The 17,344-nt window shown below is 43.6% G+C and overlaps 1 protein-coding gene across 1 annotated transcript in view; it reads left to right on the top strand.

Moving 5' to 3' along the window:
* MTUS2 (microtubule associated scaffold protein 2) overlaps window positions 1-17,344 on the top strand; it is a 405,965-nt gene that overhangs the window by 165,829 nt on the left and 222,792 nt on the right. Inside the window, exon 7 of the mRNA XM_064493235.1 lies at window positions 1,507-1,704. Within this exon, the coding sequence (XP_064349305.1) occupies window positions 1,507-1,704 (198 nt within the window). The remainder of the gene's footprint in view (window positions 1-1,506; window positions 1,705-17,344) is intronic.

Here is a 17,344-nt window from a genome sequence, read left to right as displayed (position 1 = left end):
TTCTTTTCTTTTTTTTTTTCTTTTTTTTTTTTTTTTTTTGGTCTTTCCTGGGGATTCTCTCTGCTCTGCTTATATTGGTAAGTTTCTTCCAGAGCTTCCAGTCAGTGTCATCAGGCACTCCCCGTGGCAATGGCTGCTTCACGGGGTTTAAGGACCCTGGGCTTCAGTAGCATCTGGATTGACCCCTTCGCTGTCCACAGAGATGCCATGGGCGTTTCCCTCCCTCATCCTGAGGACCAGGACTTTTACTGCGACAGCAGCGTAGGCAGCAGCAGCAACAGAGGCATTCAGGGTCCTGCGGAGCCATCTGCCCTTCGGAGTGCAGCCCTCAGCACTTCACCTACTGGCTTTATGGGGGGTTTGGGTTTTTTTTTTGTCTTTTTCTTTCTCCCTAATGACTGCTTTTTCATGAGTGAACACCTGGTGGGCCTGTATATCGGACAAAGTAGTCTGTCCCCTGAGCCAATCACAAGTCATATCTCCATTCTAAGGTGTACATGTAGGTCCAGGCTAAGGTACATGACCAAGGCCCCTCAGGAAAGGCCCCCCATCCCCATATTCCTGTTCCTAAAAACCAGTTGATTTTTTTTTAATTGAAGTACAGTCGGTTACAATGTGTCAGTTTCTGGCGTACAACACAGTGTCCCGGTCATACACATACATATGTATATTTGTTTTCATATCCTTTTTCATTAAAGGTTATTACAAGATATCAGACATAGTTCCTTATGCTATGCAGAAGAAATTTGGTGTTTTAATCTGTTTTTATATATAGTGGCTAACATTTGCAAATCTTAAACTCCCAAATTTATCCCTTCCCACCCCCTTTCCCCTGGTATCATAAGATTGTTTACTGTGTCTGTGAGTCTGTTTCTGTTTTGTAGATGGAGTTTGTTAGTGTCTTCTCTTTTTATTTTTTTAAGATTCCACATAAGAGTGATATCATATGGTACTTTTCTTTCTCTTTCTAGCTTACTTCATTTAGAATGACACTATTCAGGTCCAATCATGTTGCAGCAAATTGCCTTATTTTATACTTTTTTATGGCTGAGTAGTATTCCATGTATATATATACTACAACCTCTTTATGTGTGTACATCTTTACTACGTGTACATCTTAGAATGGAGATGTGACTTGTGCTTGGCTCAGGGGACAGACTACTTTGTCATACGGTGATTCTACTTTTAGTTTTTTAAGGAATCACCCTACTGTTTTCCATAGTGGTTGCACCAAATTACTACACCTTTCTTTATGACCATATAATGAGGCTAATTGTCAGGACTGGTCTTGTCTGCCTGCTGTCTCTCCTCCTCTTTGAATTCTCTGAGGCACCTGGCCCACAATGAGGGCCCTTTCTCATAAAGATGTATTTGTGAATGTGCTGAATTGGGCCCTGAAAGAGTCACTGTGGTCTGTTTATGATAGAGCTGGATTAGTATTCACCATCTGTGTATTCTCTATCTTGCTATCAACTGAGATTTTTTGTTTGTTTGGGTTCACTTTAGCGGACTTAAAGAAAGCTTCCAGTTCAAATGCCGCAAAATCCAACCTACCAAAATCTGGACTTCGTCCTCCTGGTTACTCGCGTCTCCCTGCAGCCAAGCTGGCGGCCTTTGGCTTCGTCCGGAGCTCCAGCGTGTCCTCCGTGTCCAGCACCCAGTCTGCGGACAGCGCCCAGCCTGAGCCCGGCCGGTTGGCCAACCGTAAGTGGGGCAGGTGGGGCAGAGGGGCTGGTGACACTGCTGTTCCCTGGAGGGTGCCCCTGGCCAGACAGGCCAGACCAGCAGATGGCAAATCAGTGTGCGGGTGCAACAGGATTGCATTTTCTTTGTGTGTAAACTGGTATTTTGGGTTGATTACTTTAATCTACCATTGTTGGGACTTTAAAAATAATCTGCTGAAGGAAAAAAGCCTACTTGGCATTACCATTTTCTCGTTTAGGGGGAGTTAATATGCCAGAAAAAGACTTCTAAATTCTAGAAAAAGACTTAACTCTAGGAAATGACTTATCCAGGGGCTGAGTCCAGGAGCCCGTTGCTTCATGCATTCTGGGTAAGAAGCCAAAGAAAGGTCCAAAAAAGTGTGACTATGATATGCCGTCATTAAACACATTAGGCATTAAGTATTAGTGGAAAAATCATTTTTACTCATAATGCCTTCGTATTGGCGGAGCACTTGACTGCATTTCTAAGAGTTAACTAAGCGACATTAAAACTAGGAAATCACAGCTGAGCTGCTTCAAGTCTGTGCCCAGGAAGGTCCCCAGGAGCTGAGATGATGGCACCCCAGGCCTGGTTCCTGAGACAGATGTTGTGGGCTTATCTTAAAGTGTGAATTAATCGCCTCAGAGCAAGTCACAGCAGCCACTGAAGACCCCAGGGTGGCCCCATTCTCCTGAGCCTCTGCAGCCCAAACCCCATCTGCAGCCTCATCAACTTCAAAGTCATGGTCATTGGTTCTGAAGCCATGACACCTCAGATGCTGGGATGGTAAGAATTTGCCAGAGGGCCAGGAAAATCTTAGAGGTTTTCGTGTGAAGAGCTGTTTTGAAGGGATTATAGTTGAATCAAGTTGGAACAAGAGATAGAGATGGTGAGAGAAGGGGAGAGGGAAGGAAGGAAGGAAGAGAGATTGAGGATGGGATTGATTTCGTATTATGTTTTGCATTTCCTTTCTCCAGGCTGTGTTTTCTCTGTCCTCCATTGGGTTTTACAGAGCTGGTGGGTAGAACATTTGTACCTCAACAGTTCTAAATTTTGGTCTACCTGATTGTTCCTTAAAGTAATGCATGACATTTTCCTTTGTCTTGATGTGTTTGTAAGCATTTCTGAGAGGTTCTTTGATCGCTTGTTTTCTCAGAGGTGCTGTGTCTCAAACCTACTTTCACATGGGAATCATTTTAGGAAAACCACTATAATTAGCGATTACATCATGGCACGGTACACGTCTCAGAATCTTCTCGTGACTATAATACAGAACTATTTGCAAATGTGTTACTCTTATTTTTAGATATGTGTGTGCATATTAACAGTCTGAAGATTTTTTTTAACATTTTTTATTGATTTATAATCATTTTACAATGTTGTGTCAAATTCCAGTGTTCAGCACAATTTTTCAGTCGTTCATGGACATATACACACTCATTGTCACATTTTTTTCTCTGTGAGTTATCATAACATTTTGTGTATATTTCCCTGTGCTATACAGTGTAATCTTGTTTATCTATTCTACAATTTTGAAATCCCAGTCTGAAGATTTTTAAGTGATCATTTTTAGTAGTGAAATTCCCAGTGGCATGTTTCTGTTTTACAGGGAGCATGAATGATGAAAATTCTCATATGGTATGTATCTTTCCAAGGAAGGAGTTAAGATACCGATTTCTTAAAAAAGAATTAACCTCAAGGTGAATTGAGCCATGTCCCCATGGTAGCAGCTTTTGACAAAGGAGGGCTGACAGATGTGGATGGAATAATTCCAGGTGTGCTTGGGGCATTTCTTCGCACCTGTGCTTCAGAGGGTTCTCGATAGGGACCCTCTGAGCACCCACGGAGTCAAGAGCTGTTACGTGCCAGAGAAAATAACTCCTAGTTTAAAGACTTCATATGAAAAACAATGTTTACTCTATTCAGAACTGTTTCCTGTTTCTAAAAACCAGCATGTCAGAGTCGATTTTTAATTATTTGCCACCTCGCTATATATAAAATCTGTACTTACTGGTAAATCACAGAAGAACTTCTCACATTCATGTCTCAGTACCATTAACCATCTTGCTTATGCTCGTTATTAGATTTAATGTTGAGAAAACCTTTGTTCCTGTTCTTTAGTGGAGACACGATGCTTTGATGATAAGGATTACGTAAACTATGAAGTTCTTAGAAGAGCTGAAGGGCCTTAGAGCAGATCCTGGGAGCAAACTTTGCTGGTTTAGCTCATGGAAACAGCCAACATGGTACCAGAATCGGTTCCTTTTTTGTTTCTTGTCTTGTCTCTCTTTAGAGATGACTTCAAGCCTAGTGTCAGTTAGGACTCCTTTTAGGAATACCGCTGTGATAAGGGGTCACACCGTGGTAAGTGGGCGCCTCCAAGTCTGAAACATGGTTATAATAAGGAACTGTTTGCAAATGTGCAACTCATGGTTTTAGTTCCTCACATGCCTGTAAACAGTCTGACCGTGTCCATGTGGCTGTGAATGCTGTATTGGGCACACTTTTAAGTGATTCGTTACACACCTGCTAGTGTTTCCTGGGCTACCTTGGCTTGGCTGTGACTCTTCCTGGGCTGTCCTCCTGGGACCTGAGGGGCCAGCAATGATGACTGTGGAGAGGGGAGGCCTGTGAGCCCCCTGAGTGTGGGTCTCAGCTGTTCCATGTGGAATCTGCCCTCCACCCTGGGCTCAGGCTCATGCAACCCCGTGGGCAGGGGCTTCCCCAAGCAAGTGCCCTGGTGTGTCTTTTGACTTTTTCTGCGAGGTTTTGGCCAATGGAACCGACACAGGGAAATGAATTGTCTACATAATCCCTTAGAAGCTGAGGGCACTTTAGCATCGAGTCCACTTCTTCATTTCACTGCTGAGCAAAACTGAGACCAGATCCACTTGTTCTCCGTCCTGGGATGGTCTTCTTCCTTTGTTTAGTTCTTAAAGCTGTCGTATGGGGTAAAGACTCACCCGTGACTGACTGACTGACTGACTGACTGACTGATTGATTGATTGATTGATTGATTTGATTTAATTAATTAATTAATTAATTTATTTATTTATTTATTTATTTATTTATTTATTATTTTACACTTTGATTTTATTTTCTTTCATTTGGAGTGCATAGTATAAGTGATTTTTATTTTTTTTATAACTGGTATACTAAAAATTAGATTTCCATCTCCACTGTTTGAGGAATTAAGTGAAGCTCTCATTTTATTTATACATTTCCCAGGATGGAAGGTGGGTTAGTACAGCCAGGTGTGCACAATGATCAGCTAGACCAAAACTGCAGGCTAAAAAACTGTTTTCTACAGTGGGCTCTGTGCAGCCCCACATGTGTGTATGCCCTTCAGTATAAATCCTTGTATGTTCTTGTCCTTTTAGGCACAAGATACGTCTGGTTTTCTTTATAGGCTGTTTCACCCATGACTTAAAGTCTTACTTTTCTACTAGTGAAGCAAATCTAAAAGTCGAGTTGCCTTGAGGGGCCCCTCAGGCCAAACCCCCCTCTCCCCACCCCACCTCTTCCCAGGTGTGTGACAGTTCCAGGTGACAGGAGCTTCCTGTCCTGGGAAGAAGCCGGCTATTAGCCGGGCAGCTCTCACAGTGAGGCAGTGCTCTGCATGGGTCCAGGCTGCCTCCCTGTAATTTCCTGCTGGTGGCCCAGTTCTTCTGGATTAACGCACAAACTTTGTCCTCGCTGTGCCTCTGGAGACAGCACTGGGCACCTCCCATCACTCCTGGACCAGTTCAGTACATGCAGATGATGAGGCTGGCCCATTTAGAATCTCAAATAAAACTTCAAATTACAGTTCTCTCCAGGTATTGCTATAACCTATAATGAAAAAGAATATATATATGTATAACTGAATCACTTTTGGCTGTACACCAGAAACTAACACAACATTGTAGATCAACTATACTTCATTAAAAAAAAAACTAACTTCAAATTATACTAGCTAGCCACTTCCAGCTTTTTTAAGATAGAAAGTGAGCATGAGAAAAGTAATTCTCTAACTTAAAACTCAAATTTAAACTTAAAATCATAGTATTTGCGCAGGTCTGACCCAGTGTGTAGCTCATTTTTTAGTAGTTTTCAGAGAAGGAGGAAAAAACCTCTAATATGCTTTCGGCAATAGAAACTTAGAGAAAAACAATTACTGTGGAATTTAGCGTTGGTCTCATGCTATAGCCTGAAGTCTACCTGGTTGTCAGATTTCTCAGCAGTTAGGTTTGTGGACTTGATTTTCCCAGTGGGTGAGAAGGTGTAATTTAGAGTTAAAACCTTGGGCGAGTGGGGGTGCGGGGCCGGGGGAATAGGAAGACTTAAGGTTTCATGAATTAATCATTAATGAAAATAGATCATATCACCCAAGGACAGAATAATTTACGTGGAGGTTCATTTCTCACTGTGGATATGAACTCACTCATCGCTCCTGACCTCCTGGTGTGCAAGGAACTGAAAATATCCATCAGAGAAGAGCATGAAGAAGGCGGCATTTGCAGCTGTCCTTTCCAGTTTCTCCTCCCCGTCTCCTCAGATCCCCTCATGTTTTCTCTGCGGGGTGAGCTGAGACCAGAAGGCACAGGACAGAAGATTTGAAAAGAGAAATAAAAAAGAAATCTCAGGGTTTCCTCTTGTTCCTTTTTCTGCTGCGGGGAAGTAGTCGAATGTTCACAGGAGGAGGAGCAGCGCTGGGGATGCGGACAGAGAAACTGACACTTGTGTGAATAATCACGGCGCGAGGCTAGCTGTGCCCGCAGCCTCAAAGACGACCCAGAGTGGGACGGAAGCGCATGCGTGGAGGTGGAGGGTTCGTTTCTGATGCGGGTGGTCGGGAGTTTCTCAGACGGGTGGTGAGCTGGGCAGTATTTTGGGAGGCAGAGATGGGCTCTATCTGGGTGGTCTTTTGGGAGGCACGGTTGATACATCCAGAAACCCTCCTGAACTCAGGGGTTGCCGTTTCCGGCAGCCCGCCAGGCCATCACGGCCGGGTCCGGTGTCCGAGCCGTCCAGGCTCAGTCCCCAGAGCACTCTGTTCCAGTCCTTTGGTCTCCCCTTGGTCATCCTGTCCACAGGTTCAGCTCTTGGCGCTTTGGACATGATTCCATATCCACATCTCCAGCCCCCACGGCCCTCTGGAACTGCTCACCTACGTGTCTGGTGACCTGCCACGTATCTCCAGCTGCATGGCTCAGATCACCTCAAACGAAACATTTCCCCCAAAACGAATCTTTCGTTGTCTTCCAAACTGATGCCTCCTCTGGAAGTTGCTCTGTCACTTAATGACGTCTGTGATCTCCTGGCCACGGAGGCTGGGATTTTAGAATCAGCAGTACCTATTACCAGTTTTTTCCTTCCTTTGTATTCAGTGATCAGCTTGAATTGATTCTCCCTGGCAGTTACTCCGACCTCCTTCTCTCCTCATCTGCTTACATCAGTGTCACCTAAACTCTTCCCTGTACGTCTTCGCTCTGTGATCCACAGGGTACGGGGTCCTAGGTCATTTTCCCTCCCAAGCCTGGTTTGACGCTCCGTGGCGCCCCCTGCGCTCTCTTCAGCTGTTTGCTGGCAGTCCCGGGTCCTAGGTGACCTGCTCAGCCCCCTCCTCACCTTTCCCTCTGCCAGCCCCTGACACACACCCTCAACGAGACCACCAGAGGGTTCACATTCTTCTCAGAGGGCTTCGTGCTTTCCTGCCTTTGGGTCTTGGTTTAAACCATTCATTTCTAGAATGCTCTCCTCTCCCCACAGATCTCTCTGTAGATTCAGTCATTTTCAGGTGAGGTTCAGATACCACTTCCTCTAAAAAGCCTCCTTCCTTCCTTCCTTCCTTCCTTCCTTCCTTCCTTCCTTCCTTCCTTCCTTCCTTCCTTCCTTCCTTCCTTTTTTGGTGGGGAGGTAATTCGGTTTGTTTATTTATTTAATGGAGTTTAACGGAGGCACTGGGGATTGATCCCAGGACCTTGTGCAGGCTAAGCACATGCCAGCGCCAAGCTGTGTCCTCCCCCCTCAGAAGCCTTCTTTCACCTGTGAGCCTGACGTGCCCCTTTCTCCCAGGAGCTCCTACGGCCCCTTGCTGTGTCGCTTTTGTGGTTTGGTCACGTACCGTCTCCCCACAGTTACCGTGTTCCCGTGTGCTGCCGCCCCCGTGGGCTGTAAGCTCTCTGAGGGAGGGGGTTGTAGCTCTTAATAATTTTAGCATGCCTCACCCCAGCAGAATACCAGGAGAAATGCTCTCCCAGCCTCCCAGTGGAAATCCTTTCTCCCATATCAGCGTCTGCAACGAGAGAGGCTGCGAGGGGGGTCGGGCGCCTGCAGGGCGTTCCATACCCGGAGCGCGCCTTCACTGCATCACGGCCGTCACGGGTCTCAGCAGCAGGTGAGGTCCATCACTGTGGTCTTCACGCTTTTCAGAATTAGCTCAGTTATCTCTAAAATGCTGCTTCCGTTGACTGTGGTAACCCTAGAGGTAATTTATACATCTCAAAGGGTAGAAAAGATAGTAGGTCATTTGTAGTAGAAGTGTATTCAGAGGAAAATCAGCATGCAGACTGTCCTGACAGTGTCACAGATGTCAAGTGACCTATGTCACTCCCTGCACAGAGGTGGCCGTTTTAAAGGAGTTGGGCTGCAGCCCTACTATTGAGGCTTTTCATGAGAGACCTTCAAAGTGTCCAAAATTAGGCATCTCAACTTAGATTGGATATTCTCATTAAGTTCTAGCATTTTAGTTCTCATTTTGATGCATAAAATAAGTAAGTAGATGTTCTTCATAGAATAGAATTTGGGTTCTGGAGACAATGATCTGAAGTGGAAAATCCTTTTTTGGAAGGTTAATCAGTGACAGTGAGGGTTAATATGAAAGCTTTCTGCAATGTTAACTTCAGCACTTACGCTTATGAATACCATAAAATACATTTCTGTACGTAGCGTGCTTCATTTTCTATATCTGACGTGCATTCTAAATAAGATCAGAGTCGATGTGAAGCATTATTAATAACTCCTACCGAAACAGCCGTTCACCTGTCTCAGGTTCCATTGGCAAAGAGGGAGTCATTTTTTATTCATGGAAAAAGGAGCTGAAAGGGACCAGTGAGGTCAAGTTTCAGAGAAGCTATTGCCCATTTGAGATTAAGCCTTATTGATATCCGTGCACATTCCTTTTCAGAATGCTGGGACATTGATCACGTCTGCCCAGAGATGAGATTAGAGTGTAAAAGTGTTTTGTTTTTAAGAAAGCTGACCATTTATAGCTGAAAGTTTAAGATAAGTGGAAATTGAGGGGGTAATATGTTTAATTATAGGAAAAATAATGTGTAGTTGAACTGCATCATTTCAGGGGGTTTGTGAAGACCAGATTGGCCGTTTCCCTTCCCCAAGCCTACTCTTCCAGCGTCTGCTCTGGGGTAAACACGGAGCGTAGTGCTGGGGCTGCTGTGACCAGGATGCCTTGTGAAGTTAAAACCCAGGGGGCAGGTGGGAGTGTTCAAGGACATCCCTGCAGGGAGCTGCTAGTGTCGCTGTGGGTGGAGACGGCACAGCGTTGGGTGGCCAGGGGCTGGGGGGAGGGACCTGAGGGATGGAGCATCTTACCCTCCTGACTTGGGGGTGCGGGCAAACCCCACACCCCTCAAGTCTTCTCCTGGGTGTCTCAGTACCGCTGCATTTTATCTTCAGATCTGATTATTCCACACTGGTTCTAAATAATGACAGTGTTCTGTACTTGCTGTAAAATAATCCAGAAAAGGAAAAACAAAACTGGGAGGGGGCAGCATAGATGAGAAAAAATAAGCAAATTTTTGATAATCCTTGAAGCTGGGTGATGGAACTCTGAGGGCTCATCACACTATTTACTTGACTTTTTTTGGTATGTTTGAAAATGTCCATAAAAGAAGGTTGGCATTCCATCTTCTCTCTGTATTGGCTTTCATTTCGAGGACTGTGGTCTTGGGAGGCACACGCCTGGGTCTGTATCTCGCCTCTGCCGCTCGCGGGCTCTGTGACTTTGGGCAGGTTGCTTTCTCTCTCTGTGCCTCTGCTTCCTCACTGTGAAATAACAACAATGTTGCTACTAATAAATGAAAGTAATGTCAAAAGCCATCGTAGGACGGGCGGGCACATTAAAATGGAATTGATATATGCGAACAGGGTCTTGCACAATAATAATAATAATATTAATTATTAATATTAATATAATTATTTATTATTATTATTATTATTATTATTATTATTATTATTATTATTATTATTATTATTATTTCTGTGGCTGATCCCATGCATTTGTCGTGTGCATAAAGTTCTCTGTTGAGAAGATGTAAAATTTCAGTTGGAAAAATGCCACGATGGATTAACTGTGTCTGGTTTGGGGTAAGAAAACTGGTTGTGATATCATCTAAGTCAGAGATGACATTCATCCCATTTCAGAATTTTTATAATCGCGTCTCTCCTCCACAGTGGGTACCTTCCTGTGCGTTTAACTAAAACATGCCATGTATGAAACAGGAAGGCAGCAGTTCTAGAAGCTTCGATTTTCACAGGAGCCTATTACTTTTGGACTATAAGCTTGTGGTTGTTTGGCTGTTATAAAACATAGGCAGGGAAGTCGTGTTTTGATTTATCTGAAAGGGCTCTGTCATGCCCTTTGTGTGTTATCATTTAAGAGAATACATTCAGTTGGGCTCCCTTTAAATGAAACATATTTATGCAAGGTGACTAATACATAGCACATTAATCCGAGCTGATGGCTTTTAATACCTCTGCTCAAAATAGAAACTACGAGTTGGATCTGATTTTATTTCTGTGCCTCTCATGTCTGCAGGAAAAAATGGGAACATTTGATTTTGCAATAGGTAAAGGGCTTCACACAGCTTCTCTTTTGCTCGAGCCTAATTTCCATTGTGCAAGGATTTTACTTTGTCAAATATCTCAGCCCGATTTGGGTGGGTGGGGAAGAGAGAACAGTGGTAACAAAAACCAAAATAAGCTGCTGATTTTCTTGGGAAATTAGGAAGTCAGACACATGCCACTGATGGATTTAAATGTCTATTTCTCTGGAATCCGTAGTTATGTCATTTAAAATATTCTTTGTAAGGAAAAAAAAATTGAATCACTTCCACTGAATCTTGCTGTTAGTTTCCCCAATTATTCCCACACATTCAGTTCTTTCTTTTTGTCCCTTTCTTTGCTCTCTTTATACACATGCCATCAGAACTTGGTTCTTCTGAGTGTTATTTGGCATTGCCTGTAAGTGAAAATATTTTCTTTTTATTTATTCATTTTTATTGAAGTACAGTCAATTTACAATGTTGTGTTGGTCTCTAGTGGACAGCATGATAATATTTTCTTTATTGCTTAAGTGACGTCTAGTTTTTCCATCTTGAAACAAATATGTGAGCAAGTCTGTTAGAAATCACATTGCCCGTCAGCAGGTTTCTAGGTGCCGTATTCCAGCATGTTCTAGCTCATTCAAGATATGTAATGAAGAAAGGATACTTTGAACTATGAACTAAGATAAGAAATATGCCACACTTGCATGCATAATATACAATAAAATCAGTATTTGGGTAATGGAATAATCTTTGGGAAAGTCAGTTAACTTCACTGGACTCGATTTTTTTATTATTAAAGTTGGAAGGGATGGAATTAAATAAATTGCCCACTTCTGGCACTCAAGGGCTGGAATCCTGTGACTGTATTCTGTAAGAGTATGAAATAATTTATGGTTTGTAAGCGGTGAATAATCAGAATTGTATTTGAGAAAAATTAATATGATAATGTAAGTAATTTAGTTTGGAGAAGAAAGAGGGTGAGAGAACTTAGTTCTGCCAAAATTAGGGATTCTTTTCTTCTTGGCTTGACCTTATTTTGTTGTTTTTTTTCCTGTCATCTGATACGGAAATTTCAAGACACTAACAGACAAAGAACAGCTCAGAGGTTTTACTGCCCTGATTTTATTCTATAAAATGCAGGACTGTAGGATTCTTGGACCTCACCTTCTTGCTCCTGCCCTTTGCCTAGTGTTGGGCATCTTAGGTTATTGGTCCAGTATCAGAACAGAGACGGGGAGGTGCATAGCTTCTAGACTCAGACTGACTTCTCCCAGGAACTTTGCCAACAGTACATGCTTGCTTGTATCACTGTAATACACAGACTTTCTTCTGGGAAGGTTCATAAAGATCCTTGCAGTGTCTTCCTTAAGGCAGCAGAGGGGGTCCCAGATTGATAATTCCTTTTGCTTTCAGTGAGATGGAAAATAAGTTACATGATGACGTCAGAGGGTTCTTTGGCTCCTGTAACAGGCAGCAACTGGGAGGTGAGGGTTGATGGGCCGGAAGTAAGCATCAACAGTGGGCGTGGAAGGAAAGGGCCAAATGGGAAAGAGTCAGATCTGACAGGACAAGAGCACCTAAGAGGGTGGGGTGACTGGAAGGGCAAGAGGACCACTCACAGAACTAGGGGTTTGGGAGGAGAGGTGAGTTTGTGGGGCTCTAGTCATGTTGAGTTCACAGAAAGGCATTCATGTAAGTACATCCAGCCAGTTTACAGAAATGCTGGACTGAAATTCAGGAGAGCATCTGTGGATGATAGATGATGTTTGGAGCCATAACTGACATCGCTGGGGGAGGACAAGTAGGATGGGGTGGGGAGGAGGGATGTTAGCAGACTCTGCAGGGCATGCCTATCTAGGTCAGAAGCAGGGTGGACACAACCAGAGAAGGCTTGGTCAGCGAGGAGCGGGGAGCACCCAGAAAGCCCAGGGAGGGAGAGCTTGATGGATGCAAGAAGGTCAGTCAGTGCTATCTGTGCTGCAGAGGTGGATGATTCAATATTGAGAAAGGTGGGCCTACGGACTTAGTGAGGAGGAGGTCACTGGTGGCTTGGAAGTTAGTGTGAACACAGTGCATGAATGCAAATCAAAACTACAATAAGGTATCACCTCACACCAGTCAGAATGGCCATCATTAAAAAGTCCACAAATGATAAATGCTGAAGAGGGTGTGAAGAAAAGGGAACATTGTTGGTGAGAATGTACTTTGGTGCAACCATTATGGAAAACAGTATGGAGATTCCTCAGAAAACTAAAAATACACTTACCCTATGATCCAGCAATCCCACTCCTGGGCATAGACCCAGAGGGAACTCTAATTTGAAAAGACACCTGCACCCCAATGTTCATAGCAGCACTATATACAATAGACAAGACATGGAAACAACCTAAATGTCCATCAACAGATGAATGGACAAAGAAGATGTGGTATATTTATACAATGGAATACTGCTTGGCCATAAAAAAGAATAAAATAATGCCATCTGCTGCAACATGGATGGACCTGGAGATCGTCATTCGAAGTGAAGTAAGCCAGAAAGAGAAAGAAAAATACCATATGATATCACTCATATGTGGAGTCTAAAAAAAACAAAAACACAGACACAGATGAACCTATTTACAAAGCAGAAACAGACACACAGGCATAGAAAACAAATTTATGGCTACCAGTTGGGGAAGGGGGTGGGAAGGGATAAATTGGGAGTTTGAGATTTACAGATACTAACTACTATATATAAATAAAAATAAACAAGTTTCTACTGTATAGCATAGGGAACTATATTCAATATCTTGTATCATGAAAAAGAATATATAAAGGAATATATGTATGTATATGTATGACTGAAACATTATGCTGTACACTGGAAATTGACACATTGTCAACTGACTATACTCCAAAAAAAAAAAGAACAACAATAAAAATAATTGTGACAAAAATGCATGAAGGCAGAAATCAGGTTACAAGAGGGTAAGGGAGGTGAAGGTAAAGAATATATATTAATGTTAAGAATTTTGGTGGAGGGAAAGGGAAAAGACAGTGGCTCAGCAGAGGAGCAGGGAAAGTTGTTTTGTGTTTGGTTTGATTTTTTTTTCCCTTAGCATACACAAGGGTGCTTATGATCTGAGAGGAGGTATCCAGTAGTAAGTAGAGACTGAAGATGAGATGAAAGCAAGTGTGTGCGATAGATGGAGCAATTCCTGGAGCAAAGAGCAGGAACGCTGTCAAATACAAGTGGAGAGGGTGGCCAGGAAGGCAGAAAGAAAGGGATAAAGGATGAGTGTAGAGAAATGTTGGGCAGAAGGAAAGGCGTTTCAAGTTCACATGAGGTTCTTTATTTGTCCCAGATAATTAAAAAGTAGGGTTTTTGCAAAGAGCAAACATGACAGAGTTGGGATTTTATAAAGTAAAAAGGGGTGTAATGGTTACCTGGAGTGATGCAGTGAGTCAGTAAGAGGTGAAGGGAGAATTTGGAGAGTTGCATGAAGGCCAGAGTGAAGTTGGAGAACATGATTTTATACTGGAGACAATACGAGATTTTAGGACTGTGCCCAGTGATGTGGTGAATTACGCTCTCCCCCGTTGTCCCTGTTGCTGTGAGTTAGAGCAGTTCAACTTCTAGGGTGGGTATATCATGTCCCAGGGGCTTTGAGTCAGCTGATACTTAAATGCAACTCCACGGAAGCAGAGGTGCTGGTTGAAGAGGGAGGTAGGGAGTCCCAAGCCTTCTCCACCTTTCCCGCTCCCGTTCCATCCTGCTGTACCAACCCCTGAGAGATTCCATGGGGCATAACAGAAATCACTGGTTTTGTGGTAAATATGTCTAGTTGGCTCAAGAACTGGAGATGGAATTCACTGTTACAGACAAAAGGGTAAAATTCCCTTCTAAAATATAAATTTCTAATTATCGTTGTCAAGAATGGCATTTTTCAGCTTGCTGATTTGTAATAGGGTCCCGTGTGTCTGTGGAGCATCGCTGTTCAATAGTGCTTTCTGTGATGCTGAAGTACACCATGTCTGTATTTCTGGTACAGTAGCCACCGGTCGTGTGGGGCTGTTGAGCCACTGAAATGTGGGTGGTGTAACTGAGGAGCTGACGTCTAAATTTTAATGACTTTAAATCTAAGTAGCCACATGGCTAAGGGTGGTGGCTACTCAATTCTAGATTTATCGTCAGTTTGGATTTTCTAAAAGATATGATAGTACTGACCATCTTTAAGATTCATAGTGACAGGGGTTTCTTCCTCCGTGTGGAGGCATCCCACACGGATCCCTGAAGACCAGAGCTTTGGGCTCCTTGGCTGGTGACATAGAGCTAATGAAGATCCCACAGTTAATCTCTGTAAAGCCCTTGTTAGGGCTGGGGAGACCTTTCTAAAACCATAGATGCTGCCTCTGTCACTGGTTGCTTTATAAGTTCATACCATTGCTCACAAGACCAGGTCATAGAAGATGGAATAAATCATCCAGATGGGGATGAGAACCATTATCTTCATATGAAAGAATAGCGGAGTGCATGTAATTTAATACTTTGATACCTTCATGTAGTATAAATATATATATATACACACACACACTTACATATAATACAATAGCTTAATCCTATTATATCTAGACAGAGTGGGGCAATATCTACAGCAGAAGGAAAAAGTAAGGGCGGGGAGGGAGAAATAATTAAGTCAAAGGAAAGATGGAGGGGAGGGCAAGGAAGGAAAGTGAGAGGATGAGGTACCGCTGGTGGGAAATAACCAAGAAGAGGATGAGGAGCTGTCAGTGCTCCATCGGCCTCTTTCTGGTTTCCTTGAAGACTCCTTCACGTGTTCCTCCACTCCCCGGCCCTGCCCTCCCTGAGGTGGAGACCCAGTGAGAGCTAGAGTGAAAGCCCAAAGGCAAGGCAGTTCTTTGGATCTCTTGAGATGCAGACTTCTGAATTTTCCAGCAAGGAAGCTGCCAGACAGCTGATGAAATACTGTTCAGCCAGTCAGAGGAAGTTCCTATATGGCTGCTTAGAGATAAAAAGAAAACTTCGTTTCTGTGAAATGCAGATCTTACCTGGTGAATTTGCTATGCAAACAATAGACCTATTAAATCACTTTCAGTGCCTTGCGTTGTACGTTCTGGAACAAGAGCAGCCTGAATTGAAAATAAGACAGGACGCGAGAGAAACATACAGGATAAATGAAGTGCAGTGTAGATTTTTATCCATCAGCAAGTACCCGCAGCTGAAATGAAATATTATGGGCCTTGTGATTAAGCATGTCTAGGTCCCGTGAATGCTATGAGTGCTATTAATACGTGACTCTTCAACCAAGAGACACCAACATTTCTGTCGGGACAGTGTGTTAACTTTTGGAGGCTAAACTGACGTGTTTTGTCGAATGTTCTTGCACAAGAAGATGTGTGCAGATTGTATATGTGACCATTTGGGTCCCTGTGGTGATTTCAGTAGACAGATTCGCCAACTGGGGCTCCCCTGTCCTTGAGCAGTGTATGCACTTGGGAATTTGGCATTGACATCCGAAAGTTCCGTTCTGGCTGTGTTACGTAACAATGATGTTGACCAGGCTGCGTGTCAACCAGCCACATGCTTGGGGTCACCAGTAACGAGAGTCACTAAAAACTAGGTGTTCTGCTTTGTTTTTCTTTAAATTGAGTTCGTCTTGCCAAAAATCACACATGAAAAAGAGAACTGCTTTAAATGTTGGAAAAATTGTTTGTGTATATGGAGATAATGCATCTTTTGTGCCTTGGTATCTAATACAGCTTCCATAGCTGTATATGGAAATGAGTTTTATTGGCTCCCTTTCAATTTGCAAGGTAGGGAGACGTCAGGAGAGCGGGGAGAGCCAGGAAAGCGGGACCCTCCCCTCTGCTCTGTCCCCAACTCTCTGTGCGACCTTAGGTGATCCGCTTTGCTCGTTGGGGCCTTGGCTGCTTCGTTGGTAAGATAGACATTTGGACTTGGTGACAGATGACACTCCTTCTAAATGAGTCTTTTAAAAGAACTCATGGTGTCAGGCTCAAAGACAGGACGTGTGAATTTATTTCACTCAGTGGTTGTAACAGTCCAGTAACATCCTTTGGGTCAGGCAGACATGACGGCGGTGGCGGAGCCTCTCCTGTTTCCCATGCGGGTATCTGGGAACAACGTGGATAACCAATAACTTAGAAACAAGTGAGCTGGGCTCCGCGCCTGGTGGGCAGACCCTGGCGGCGCTGTTGCTTTGGGGCCGTGTGGGGTTGGGTCCCAAGATCTGCTTGCCAGACAGTTCAGGACTTTGTGAAGACAATAGGGATACGTGAGAATCATTTAACCCATAAGGTAGAATTAGATGCATTTACTATAGAATTAGATGCCTTTACTATGTATTACCTTTACCCTAAATATATTCAGTAAATGTAGATTATATACGGCAGGTTCTGATGTGAAAGTCGGGCTCTTCCTCCCTGACGAACTGGTGGGGACCTTCTCCCAGCGCAGCTAAGACTTGGTGATTCCACTCTCTCACCAGCCCTTAGTCTGTGGTTCCATTTATGTGCTAATTCAAAGTGGACCCAAGTGAAGAGTCCTGTCACCGTCTTGCTAAGGAGGTTTACTTCTTCCAGTAAGTTCCAGGACATGTCCTTGCTCCCTTTTCTTTCCCACAAGAGAGCATCTCTTTGCTGTGCCCACGGTGTTTTCTCTGATTTGAGGGCTTTGTTCTCTTTCTGGGTGTTGGGCTTCCTGAGGGCAAAGAATGAGATATTTCACAATCCTTTTTCTTAGGTAACTTCTTAACATGGATCACGGACGTCTCCGGGAGAAACGTGGATGC

Source organism: Camelus dromedarius, chromosome 13 (genome assembly GCF_036321535.1).
Source record: "Camelus dromedarius isolate mCamDro1 chromosome 13, mCamDro1.pat, whole genome shotgun sequence".
Taxonomy (NCBI): Eukaryota; Metazoa; Chordata; class Mammalia; order Artiodactyla; family Camelidae; genus Camelus; species Camelus dromedarius.
The sequence above is the reverse complement of the archived record's forward strand: the minus strand, read 5'-3'. Positions and strand labels throughout refer to the sequence as shown.